The following is a 12473-nucleotide window of genomic DNA, read 5'->3' on the forward strand; positions in this document are numbered from 1 at the left end:
TGCCTTTCAAGGCTATTCTGGCATGGAATTTATTCTATGACCCTGGAGCTTGAATTCTCCCACCTGAGTGTTTCAGTCTTTCATTTTCCCAACTTTGGTTTTGTGAGAGGAACAATTGATCTAGTTTTTCTTTTCAAGGCAGGTCACGGGCCATGTATGGGTGGACTTTCCTTGGGTCAGATGGCTTCCACTGATCCAAATATCCTGGGCTGGGGAATTTTATTTATGTGAGAGGAGGAGGTTTCTACCAGAAGCAGATGTGGGTGGGGCAGGAAGTTATTGGTATTTTTAGTATCTCCATTGAAAGATGCTGAAAGATGGAGGCAATGGAGTTTACTCCCAGAAATTTGTGAATCTACTTAAACTTATTCTATTCCCTGTATTAGAAGGAGCCTATTTAAAAGGTTCTGGTTTGGGATTAATGATAGAGATGTGAGTTTTGCTCTCAAATATACTCTAGGACCCTGCTACTCAAAGGGTGGTCTGTGAACTAGCAGCATCAACGTCACTGTTAAAAGCCTGTTAGAAATCAGAGGCCGGGCGCGGTGGCGGTGGCTCACACCTGTAATCCCAGCACTTTGGGAGGCTGCGGCGGGTGGATTGTCTGACGTCAGGAGTTCGAGACCAGCCTGGCCAACATGGTGAAGCCCCGTCTCTACTAAAAATACAAAAATTAGCCAGGCTTGGTGGCAGGCGCCTGTAATCCCAGCTCCTTGGGAGGCTGAGGTAGGAGAATCACTTGAATCCGGGAGGCAGAGGTTGCAGTGAGCCAAGATCGCGCCACCGCACTCCAGCCTCAGGGACAAGAGCGAGAGACTTCATCTCAAAAAAAAAAAAAAAAAAAAAGAAATCAGAATCTCAAGCCCCATCCTAGGCCTACCAAATCAGAATCTACAGTTTAATAAGATTTCCAGGTGATTTGAATTCACATTAAAGTTTAATTATGGCTCTAGGATGAATTGGTTTGGTTTAGGCCTCCTAAAAGTTACTGAAGACTTGCACTTGAAATCTTCTAGTAGTAGATTATAGCTATGCAAGAACCAATTGATAAATTGTCAGAAATTTTGAGTTGGTTAATTTTATGTTTGGTGGCTTGAAGTCACCTACTGTGGGAGTATTTACACCATGGAAATTGATAAATTGTACAAATTCATTTCTTTTATACTGGAGAACCAGTTGTTAAACTGTTACCAACATACCACTGGACAGTTCTAAATCTCCTAACTCAATCTGCTATTAAACAAATCTTCTAGGGGCTTTTGGACATAAAAACTGCCATGTATGGGGAACAAGACAAAATGAGTTCCAGTCTTCCATTTACTGAACTTTCAGCCTTTTGACTAAAAAAACATTTTCCTAGATAGTCATTTCTTTATGGGAAAAAAAGATCTGATTCTGAAGTAAGCACAAGGGGGAAAGGGAATCTAGGAGCTGGTAATACTTAAGACCCAGACAGGCAGACAGACAGGCATTGGAAATTTTCTCAGCTGGCAGGTGGACAGTTTGGAGTTGAAACCCAGGCATAGAATAGCAGTTTGTATGTAGAGAGGAAGAAAATAAGAGTGGGTGGATTCTGGTTCTGGAGACATATCTCATGAGGAATGTTTATAGTCTATATTATATTGACCATAAAAATTTTAAACAAAACAACAGCTCCTCCCCAAGTTAACATTAGGTATAAATGCAAATATTTCATGGTATTACATAGGGAGTAGTTTTCAAAGTATGGTCACTGGGCCAGTAAATCATATCTCCTGAGAATTTATTATACTCACAGGCCCCCACCTCAGACCTGCTGGATCAGAAGCTCCGGGGGTGGGGCCCAGTAACCTGAGTTTAACAAGCCTTCTGAGTGATTCTGATGCACATTACTGAACTAGGACATGTCTTGGAGTTCCTTATTTTTGTCTATAGGAGAATCCATTTTCAACTTGAACCCCAAAGGGAAGTGACACTTCTTGCAAAGAAGTTTCCAGCTCAACTGGAAGATGGCTGAAGAAGGCAGAGAACACAGATCAAGAAAGTTACAGGGCTAGATAAATATTTATTAGCTTTTCCCAGGGAAATTAGCCAAGCAGGCTGGCAGCTGGCATTTTGCCAAGACTCCTGGAAAGTATAAACCTTCCTAGAAATCAAAAGTTGCATTTTAAAGTGAATTTTAAATGCATAGTACAGTCTAAAGGCCTTCTGCAAATACATCCTTGTACATATGGGAATAAGAACAGCATGGATCTTGTTAAGAAATAAGCAGATATTGGAAGAAGGAGTACTAGAACAGCTTATTCATTTTGCTTTTCTAGTTCAGAGCTCTCATTGGTTCTTTAATAATGACACTTAATATTTTTTGAGTGCTTACTCTGTGCCAAGTACTTCAGTAAGCACCTCAGTAAATTATATTTTTAGCCCTATATCAGGGAAACCAAGGCCCAGAGAGGTATATAAATTTGCCCCAGGTCACACAACTACTAAGTGATAATACTGGAATTCAAACCTAGGCAGTTTGGCTCCAGAGCACAGCTGCTTAACCAAAATGCTTTATTACAAGCTTATCCAACCCACAGCCTGCCAGCCACATTCGGCCCAGCATGACTTTGAATGCGGCCCAACACAAATTTGTAAACTTTCTTAAAACATTATGAGATTTTTTGATTTTTTTTTAAGCTCATCAGTTATTATTAGAGTATTTTATGTGTGGCCCAAGATAATTCTTCTTCCAATGTGGCCCAGGGAAGCCAAAAGACTGGACATTCCTGCTCTATTACCTCTTTTTAGTGAGAAGAAACTCATTATGTACTAAATATTTACAGGCTTGGAGTTCCCATTTCAGAGTATGGATTTTTGTAGTCTTTATAAAGTCCTTTTGTTGTTTTTATAAAGTCTCAGGCTAAGGACGGGCGCGGTGGCTCACGCCTGTAATCCCAGCACTTTGCGAGGCGGAGGCGGGTGGATCACGAGGTCAGGAGATCGAGACCATCCTGGCTAACACGGTGATACCCCATCTATACTAAAACTATAAAAAATTAGCTGGGCGTGGTGGCGGGCGCCTGTAGTCCCAGCTACTCGGGAGCCTAAGGCAGGAGAAAGGCATGAACCCGGGAAGCAGAACTTGCAGTGAGCCGAGATCACGCCACTGCACTTCAGCCTGGGCGAAACAGCGAGACTCCGTCTCAAAAAAATAAAAATAAAAATAAAGTCTCAGGCTAAGGAATCTCCTTACGTATTGTTATATACAAAACTGGAATCTGGATCCTACCTAATGCCATCGAGTTCTGGTGACCAGAGTGGGCAACAGGTAAGCTGTACCTGTACAGGACATTACTTTAATTAGGCTACCACTATAAGCATACTATATGGTATGTAAGCATACTATATGGTAATAGTTTCAATATAGGATGTTTAAACCCTCTTGTTATAACAGCAGACATAAAGAAGTCTATAAACGAGGCCTGCTATGTTGGTTCACACCTGTAATCCCAGCACTTTGGGATTGCTTGAAGCCGGGAGTTTGAGAGCAGCCTGGGCAAAAAAGCAAGACACCCCACACTCCCCGCTGTCTATAAATAAAAATAAAAATAAAAATAAGTTAGCCAGGTGTGGTGGTGTGTGCCTGTAGTCCCAGCCCCTTGGGAGGCTGAAACATGAGGATCACTTGAGCCCAGCAAGTGAAGGCTGCAATGAGCTATGATCTTGTCAGTGCACTCCAGCTTGGGTGACAGTGAGATCCTGTCTTGAGAGAAATAAAGAAGTCCACAGATGGGGGCCAACTGATCCCAGCTGTGGACTGTGGAAAGGAAACAGATATAGGGTCTAAGGACCAGCACCTCTAATCTGAGTGTTTGTTTTTGTCTGAAATTGACTAGGTAAGCTTGCTCCAATTCTGGTATTTACTCTCAAATTGAATTAGTTTTTTTCATTTATGCATAGCCAAGTACACTGCTTGACACATGGCAGGCACTCATTTACTTGTGAAAAAAGGGAGGATGAGAGGGAGCGAGGGAGAGAAGGAAAAAGGTTACAAAGATAGATTTAAGTTCTTCGAATTTTTTTGCATAAGTCACAAATTGTTGAAGAATCTTTGAAGTAACTGCGTAGGTGTTAACAAGACAAGGCAATACATTAGAAATCTTATTTTTTATGTAGATGAGTACTATGTATAATTATGACATAAGGCATCTGGGAAATGCCTTTGATCCAGTCCATCTTCCTGTGGGCAGCTTCACTGAAGTAAGTTAATTTTGCAGGCTTGCCATTCTAACTGAGTCACTAATTCATGTATGCATATATTCATTTATTCAGCAAACATTTACTGAGAGCCTCCTATGGGCCTGGCACTGAAGTATGTGCTGAGGTTACAAAAATGAGTAAGACGGTTTCTACCCATAAAAAGCTCAGACTGGTGACAAGAACTGATATATTGTGGTCATGGCTGCACAACTTTTTGAGTATACTAAAAACCATTTAATTGTACAATTTAAATTGTTAGGTTGTATGGTATGTAAATTGTATCTCAAAACTGTTTAAAACAAACAAACAGCCTGAGGCGAAATCTTTAAAAAGTTATCTAGGTGATTTAGGGTACTGTACACACCAAGCGGAGAAGATAGAATGAACCAAGTTATGGAGGTGAGAAACGTGTGTGTGTTGTGGGGGAGGTAAGCTGGGAAGTGATAAAATCCGTAATCAGATTTGTTTTAGATAAACCACACTGACAGCTGTGACGTAATGGAAAGTACACTCATTCTGTTTTTTTGTTTTTTTTTTTTTCATCAGAATGACTTGTGCGTGGGTCTTGGAGCTGCCATTTTAAAACTAGAAATGTTTTATAAATGTCAAGTATTATTATTCAATTGATCCTAATGGCAAGTCTACTCGCTTGCCAGCAGGGGGTAAATGTAAAGATTAATGTAAGATTTTAAAGCTAAGGTTGATCTTGCGCTGAGAGAAAGTTTGACAATTAACAAAGAAAGTTTGTCAAAGAGTTGGACACCTCCCCTGGGTAGCGGCGAAACGCCCAGAGAAATTTTTAAAGAAGTCTTTCCAAGGCCGGAAAAGTGGCGGAGGAAGCTAGTGGGCTTCAGGGTTTCTGTTTTTCAAGATTTTACGTTGGGTATTAAGTACTCTCACAGCCTGTTAAAACTGTCGCTCTGAGTACACGTGCACGACCAAAAAAGAAAAAGAGGAAGAAGAAAGGATTAAAATAATCACGGCATCGCCAACAGGATCGTACTTTTCCGAAGGTGGTTAACCAGCCATACCGGAACCACGAAACACAGGGTCCTGTGCAGCACGGAGGACTAACAGTAACACCGCCACGCCGGCAGCAAAGTTCATTTTGGTCCCCGCCCCGTTCCTCTTGCTTCTTTTAACTCCTTCCCCCTTTGCCCATTCTAGAACGGAACCCTTTTTTAATTCTTCCCAATAGAAACGTAGGAACAATTTCGTGAACGCAATCCGGAGTGCCCAACATGGCGGCGGCCGTAAGGTGCATGGGTAGAGGTAAGGCAGGGGGTTGTCTTGCAGGGGAAATGGCTCAGGCACCGAGTCTCTGGTTGCAGCAGAGTGCAAGGCGGATTCTGCTTTGGGTGTTGAAAATGCCTCCTGCTGTTTCTGGTCTCTAGGTTCTTCAAAGAGTGGGTCATTACTACTTAAAAGTGACCTTATGAAGGGTTTCACTCCATTCTGGAGACGTCCACCTTGAGGGAGGGAGTGGGAGCGGGATGTACATCGAGCGCTCTCCCACCACCTATAGGGAAGGCAAGGACTAGGTTCTGTCTCTGATACTGGGGTGGGGGCTGCGGATAGTGGAGTGTGATAAGTGAGGTGAGTTCTGGTAAGGGAAAGATGATGTATTTGAGTGGCTTAAGTCTGTAAACTAGAGCAATTTTCAAAGTGCTTTTCGGTGCTTTCCGAATTAATAGTTATAGGCGATTCCAGTTCTTAAACTTCCACAGGTAGTTTAATTTGGATCAACGTTTATAATTTGAAGGCTAATTCTGTAGTACCTCTTGGTAGCGCCTATTTTCATCTTAATAATTTCAACTTTTTAGCTACGATAACAGCCCTTTTTTGGTGCAACTATATATATACACTACATTGTATATATATACATTTAGTATATAGTATATATACTATATAGCGTATATATACTAAATGTATATTATTTCTGAAAGGAAGGTGAAGGCATTATCTTCCTGTATGACAGAAATCGGTATGTTAGACAAATCCAAAGCTTTGCTGCCGGCGTGTCGGTGTTTTTTATATATATATATATATATATATATTTTTTTTAATTTAATTTTTTTTTTTTTTTTTTTTTGAGACAGGTGTCTCGCTCTGTTTCCCAGGCTGGGTGTGCTGTGGCGCGATCTCAGCTCACTGCAACCTCCGTCTCCCAGGTTCAAGCGATTCTTCTGCCTCGGCCTCCCGAGTAGCTGAGACTACAGGCGTGTGCCACCACACCCGGCTAATTTTTGTATTTTTAGTAGAGACAGGGTTTCACCATGTTGACCAGGCTAGTCTTGAACCCCTAATCTCAGGTAATCCGCCCTCCTTGGCCCCTCAAAGTGCTGGGATTACAGGCGTGAGCCACCGCGCCCGGCCTGTGCAATGCTTTTTGTTTTCATTTTGTGTTTTTGAAATCCAGTGATATCATATATATATGAATACATATATCATATATATATGAAGTCCGGTGATTAATATATATATTAATTTAGGTAGGTCTTTAGTTAGAAGCAGTAGCCAGCATTACCCCCATTTTACAGAGGAAGAAACTGATCTTATTAGATATATGGCCAAGTTCATATAACTGGTAAATGGCAGAGGAAGTACTGAAGCTTGCAATGCTAGGTCAGTGATATATATATACATTTAACACTGCATCACGGGGTTTTTTTTTTTTTTTTTTTTTTGAGTTTCTTTGCAGGAAAACTGTGTCAAGAGAGTTATTGCTCAAAAATTAAGGGTGACAAGAGATAACAGACCCTGATGTCTACTATGTGAGCAAACCAAAATGTATATTATTTCTGAAAGGAGGTTAAAGGCATTATCTTCATGTATGACAGAAATCGTTATGTTAGACAAATCCAAAGAAACCAAAAATACCTGAATATTATAATTTTCTTGTCACTTTTTCTTTTCTTGGCTTCTAGGGTATCTCTCTGTTAAATTTCTTCCTATTTCTTGTGTCATTTTTTTCTCACATTACTTGGCTGGTTCCTCTTCCTCTCCCCAGTCTCTTTACTTGGAGTGTTCTGGAAGCCAGGGTTCCCTCCTTCATTCTCATCTCTTCTGTATCTAAATTCACTCCTTTGTTAGCTCATCCAAATTTTGTGGCTTTGATTATTGTCTATCTTTTTTATTTTTTTAATTGTTTACTTATCAAGAGAAACTGTCTAGCCCACATATTCACATTTCATAGTTCAAGAACACAGGTCAGTGACAAACTTCTAGGTAATTCAACCCAAAGAAATTCTTTATATTGCAAAATCATTTTGTGCTCTGAAATATACCAGCTTTCCTTATCTCCTCAAAATCTTTTATGGAATCATCATTTCTGTAGAAATCTACGTATACCTTCTTTCTTGGCTCAGCCACAGCAAACATAGCTAAAACCCCCATGGATACAATCAATGCTTCAACAATATGAAATTGCAAATGCTTTGCCAGAAGGCCACGCATCTGAGGTTCGTTAAAGCACTGGAAACCACGGTAGCTACTGTTCTTGTTAGGTATCAGCCTCCATACCAGCATTCTTCCTGGCTGTTGGAGAAATGGAAGATCAATTATTGTCTATATCTTTTTTTTTTTTGAACCACCCCGCCTGGCTAATTAGCCACCACGCCCAGCTAATTTTTGTATTTTTAGTAGAGGTGAGGTTTCACCATGTTGACCGGGCTGGTCTTGAACTCCTGACCTCAAGTGATCCATTCACCTCTGCCTCCCAAAGTGGTGGGATTACAGGCATGAGCCACCGTGCCCAGCCGATTATTATCTATATTTTAATGGTTATCAGATTTATATCTACTGTTGGGATCACTCTTCTGAACTTTAGATTCTTATACTCATCTGAGTATTCTACATCTCCACTTTGATAGCATATCAGCACCTTGCAGTTGTTTAAAATCAAACTCATTGTCATAGCCTGCAGTCTTTTTCTTCTCGTTTGAAGGCAGTTCTATGCTTCATTTGTCCAGGCCAAAACCTCAGAATATCCTTGACTCTTTTTTTTTTTTTGAGACAGGATCTCACTGTGTTGGCCAGGCTAGAGTGCAGTGGCCCGGTCACAGCTCACTGCAGCCTTGACCTCTGGGGCCCACTATGACCAGCCAATTTTTTTTTTTTTTTTTTGGGTAGAGATGAGATCTCACTATGTTGCCCAGGCTGCTCTTGAGCTCTTGGGCTCAAGTGATCCTCCCAGTTCAGTGTCCCGAAGTGCTGGCATTACAGGCTCTGAGCCACTGCACCTGGCTGACTCCTCTCTGTATCTCACACTTTACATTAAATAGTTGCCAAATCCTGTTGGCTTTACGCTTAAAATAAATTCAGACTCTGACTTCTCACTGCCCCCACTGTAGCTACATTGTTCCAAACCTGCTACCATCTCTCACTTTGGATTTCTCTACAGTCTACTCTCAATAAGTAGTGAAATTTGTCCTTTAAGGACCTCAGTCATGTTACTCCTGTGCTCAGAACTCTGCAAAGCCTTTCCATTTTTCTAAATCCAAAGCCCTTAGAATGGCCTACAGTTGTGCTGTTCTTTTTGTTAGCCACTATTGATTGAGCAATTCAAATGTGGCTAATCTGAATTGAATTTGTCAAATATACATTAGATTTTGAGGGCTTAGCATTAAAAAAAAAAAAAACCTATAAAACACCTCAGTAATTTTTTTCTTTTTTTTTTTTTTTCCCGAGACAGAGTCTTGCTCTGTTGTCCAGGCTGGAGTGCAGTGGCATGATCTCAGCTCACTGTAATCTGTGCTTCCCGGGTTCAAGTGATTATGTAGTCTCAGCCTCCTGAGGAGCTGGGATTACAGGCACATGCCACTGTGTCCTGCTAATTTTTGTATTTTCAGTAGAGACGAGGTTTTGCCCTGTTGACCAGGCTGGTGTTGAGCTCCCAACCTCAGGTGATCCGCCCGCCTCGGCGTCCCATAGTGCTGAGATTACAGGCACGAGCTGCCGTGCCCAGCCCAATTTTTTTACATTGATAATTTAATAATACTTTGGGGTATTAGTGGTAATAAAATATATTATTAACTTACTGTGTCTTTTTACCTTATATATTGTACTTATTAGAAAATTTAAAATTGGCCGGCGCGGTGGCTCAAGCCTGTAATCCCAGCACTTTGGGAGGCCGAGACGGGTGGATCACGAGGTCAGGAGATCGAGACCATCCTGGCTAACACGGTGAAACCCCGTCTCTACTAAAAAAATACAAAAAACTAGCCGGGCGAGGTGGCGGGCGCCTGTAGTCCCAGCTGCTCGGGAGGCTGAGGCAGGAGAACGGCGTAAACCCAGGAGGCAGAGCTTGCAGTGAGCTGAGATCCGGCCACTGCACTCCAGCCTGGGCGACAGAGCAAGACTCCGTCTCAAAAAAAAAAAAAAAAAGAAAATTTAAAATTGTACATGTAGTTTACGTTATTCTTCTGTTGAGTAGCACTGGTGTACAAGTCTTCCATATTACCTTGTGCCTGCCTTCTCCTACCCCACCTCACCCAGCTGACCTCTCTGACCTCTTCTCCAACTATCCTCCCTCATACTTACTCTGCTGTAACCAACTGGCCTTCTGGTTTCTTAAACACATTAACAACACTCCTGCCTTAGGATCTTTGGCCTAGAACACTTTTCTTGGTGTTTGAGTGGCTAACTTTCCCATATCTTTCAAGTCTTTGCTGAAATGTCACTCTTTTTTTTTTTTTTTTTTTTTTTGAGATGGAGTTTCGCTCTTGTTGCCCAGGCTGGAGTGCAATGGCGCGATCTCGGCTCACTGCAGCCTCCGCCTCCCAGATTCAGACGATTCTTCTGCCTCAGCCTCCTGAATAGCTGGGATTACAGGTGCCTGTCACAACGGCCAGCTACTTTTTGTATTTTTAGTAGAGACAGGGTTTCAACATGTTGGCCAGGCTGGTCTCGAACTCCTGACCTCGTGATCCTCCCACCTAAGCCTCCCAAAGTGCTGGGATTACAGGCATGAGCCACCATGCTTCAAATGTCACCCTTTTAATGAGGCTTGTCTTAACCACTATACTTAAAATTGCAAACCACTTTCTCCGATACACTCTCTTTTATCCTGCAGTGCCTCCATCCCCCAATTATTTTTATTGGTATTCCCCCTCTAGACATAAGCCCTATGAGGATAGGGATTTTTATGTTTTATTCACTGATGTATCCTAAATGCTTCAAGCAGTGCTAGCATATGTTTCATTGGCATATTTGTTGAATGAATGAATGAATAAATGGATCATCAGAAAAATGACCCCTTTCATGTACTGTAATGCATAATATTTGAGTCCAATTTTTGCTCTCATTTATTCAAATTTCCTTCAGTCAACGAATGTTTATTTAGAGTCTTCACTTTACAAACACTGTGCTAGGTACTAGGTATACAGTGCTGAACAGGCTATATGCGTTTCTTGCCCATGATGCTTACCATCTATTGAGGAGCAGGAATTGGATAATTCTTTCTTTTCTTTTCTTTTTTTTTTTTTTTCTTTTCTTTTTTTGAGATGGGGTCTCATTATGTTGCCCAGGCTGGTCTTGAACTCCTGGGCTCAAATTATCCTCCCACCTCAGTCTCCTGAAGTGCTGGCATTATAGACGTGAGCGATCCACCCGCCTTGGCTTCCCAAAGTATTGGGATTACAGGCGTGAGCCACAACACCAGCCTTGGATAGTTATTTCTTTGTTTTTTTTTTTTCCTTTTTGAGATGGAGTCTCATGGTGTTGCCCAGGCTGGAGTGCAATGGCACAATCTTGGCCCACTGCAACCTCCACTTCCCAGGTTCAAGTGATTTTCCTGCTTCAGCCTCCTGAGTAGCTGGGACTACAGGCACATGTCACCATGCCCAGCTGACTTGTGTGTGTGTGTGTTTTGTTTTTTTCCGGAGATGGAGTCTTGCTCTGTTGCCTAGGCTGGAGTGCAGTGGTGCAATCCTGGCTCACTGCAACCTCTGTCTCTGGGGTTCAAGCAGTTATCCTGCCTCAGCCTCCCTAGTAGCTGGGATTACAAGAGCATGCCACCACACCCGGCTAATTTTTTTTTGTATTTTTAGTAGAGACAGGGTTTCACCATGTTGGCAGGCTGGTCTTGAACTCCTGATCTTGTGATCCACCCTCCTCAACCTCCCAAAGTGCTGGGATTACAGGCATGAGCCACCATGCCCGATCTGGATAATTATTTCTTTAGTTAAAATTGTCCTAAGTGCTTTGAAGGAAAAGTATAAGATGCTATACAAATGTATATAAGAGACCTAATCTATTCAGGGGAGACTCTTCTGAAGAAATAATGTTAAGTAGAGTCCCTGAAAGATGACTGTTTTACTGTGAACAAGTGGAGTGGAAAGCAGTAGGAGAAAATGTCATAGATGGAAGATTATGAAAATTTTTAGGTGGTAAAGAACAGGGTCAAGTAACTGAAAGAAAATGAGTGTATTTGAAGCGTGGCGAACATGAGGAAGAGTGATGCTAGAGGATGCTCACTAGATGGTTTAGTAGTAGCTCATGGGGTACCTTGGTAAATGAGATACCATCTCACAACAGTTAGAATGGGAATCATTAAAAAATCCAGAAACAACAGATGCTGGAGAGAATGTGGAGAAATAGGAACACTTGTACACTGTTGGTGGGACTGTAAACTAGTTCAACCATTGTGGAAAACAGTGTGGCGATTCCTCAAGGATCTAGAACTAGAAATACCATTTGACCCAGCCATCCCATTACTGGGGATATACCCAAAGGATTATAAGTCATGCTGCTATAAAGACACATGCGCCAGGTGCGGTGACTCATGCCTGTAATCCCAGCACTTTGGGAGGCCGAGACGGGTGGATCACGAGGTCAGGAAATCGAGACCATCCTGGCTAACAAAGAAAATTAGCCGGGTGCGGTGGCGGGCGCCTGTAGTCCCAGCTACATGGGAAGCTGAGGCAGGAGAATGGCGTGAACCCGGGAGGTGGAGCTTGCAGTGAGCCAAGATTGCACCACTGCACTCCAGCCTGGGCGACAGAGCGAGACTCTGTCTCAAAAAAAATAAATAAATAAAAATAAAAAAAATAAAGACACATGCACACGTATGTTTATTGTGGCACTATTCACAATTACAAAGACTTGGAATCAACCCAAATGTCCATCAGTGACAGACTGGATTAAGAAAATATGGCACATATACACCATGGAATACTATGCAGCCATAAAAAAAGATGAGTTTGTGTCCTTTGTAGGGACATGGATGCAGCTGGAAACCATCATTCTCA

General features: G+C 42.0%; 1 protein-coding gene across 2 annotated transcripts in view; it reads left to right on the forward strand.

The window, feature by feature from the left end:
• The first annotated feature begins 5316 nt into the window (after positions 1 to 5316).
• LOC105477241 (mitochondrial ribosomal protein L1) overlaps positions 5317 to 12473 on the forward strand; it is a 93350-nt gene continuing 86193 nt past the window's right edge. The window contains exon 1 of one of the 2 annotated variants that reach the window (XM_024791379.2): positions 5317 to 5496. In XM_024791379.2, the coding sequence (XP_024647147.2) occupies positions 5466 to 5496 (31 nt within the window). In that variant the 5' untranslated portion in view covers positions 5317 to 5465. The remainder of the gene's footprint in view (positions 5497 to 12473) is intronic. The other variant, XM_011733644.2, reaches the window with a different exon arrangement.

The sequence above is a fragment of the Macaca nemestrina genome, chromosome 3, assembly GCF_043159975.1.
Source record: "Macaca nemestrina isolate mMacNem1 chromosome 3, mMacNem.hap1, whole genome shotgun sequence".
Lineage (NCBI taxonomy): Eukaryota > Metazoa > Chordata > Mammalia > Primates > Cercopithecidae > Macaca > Macaca nemestrina.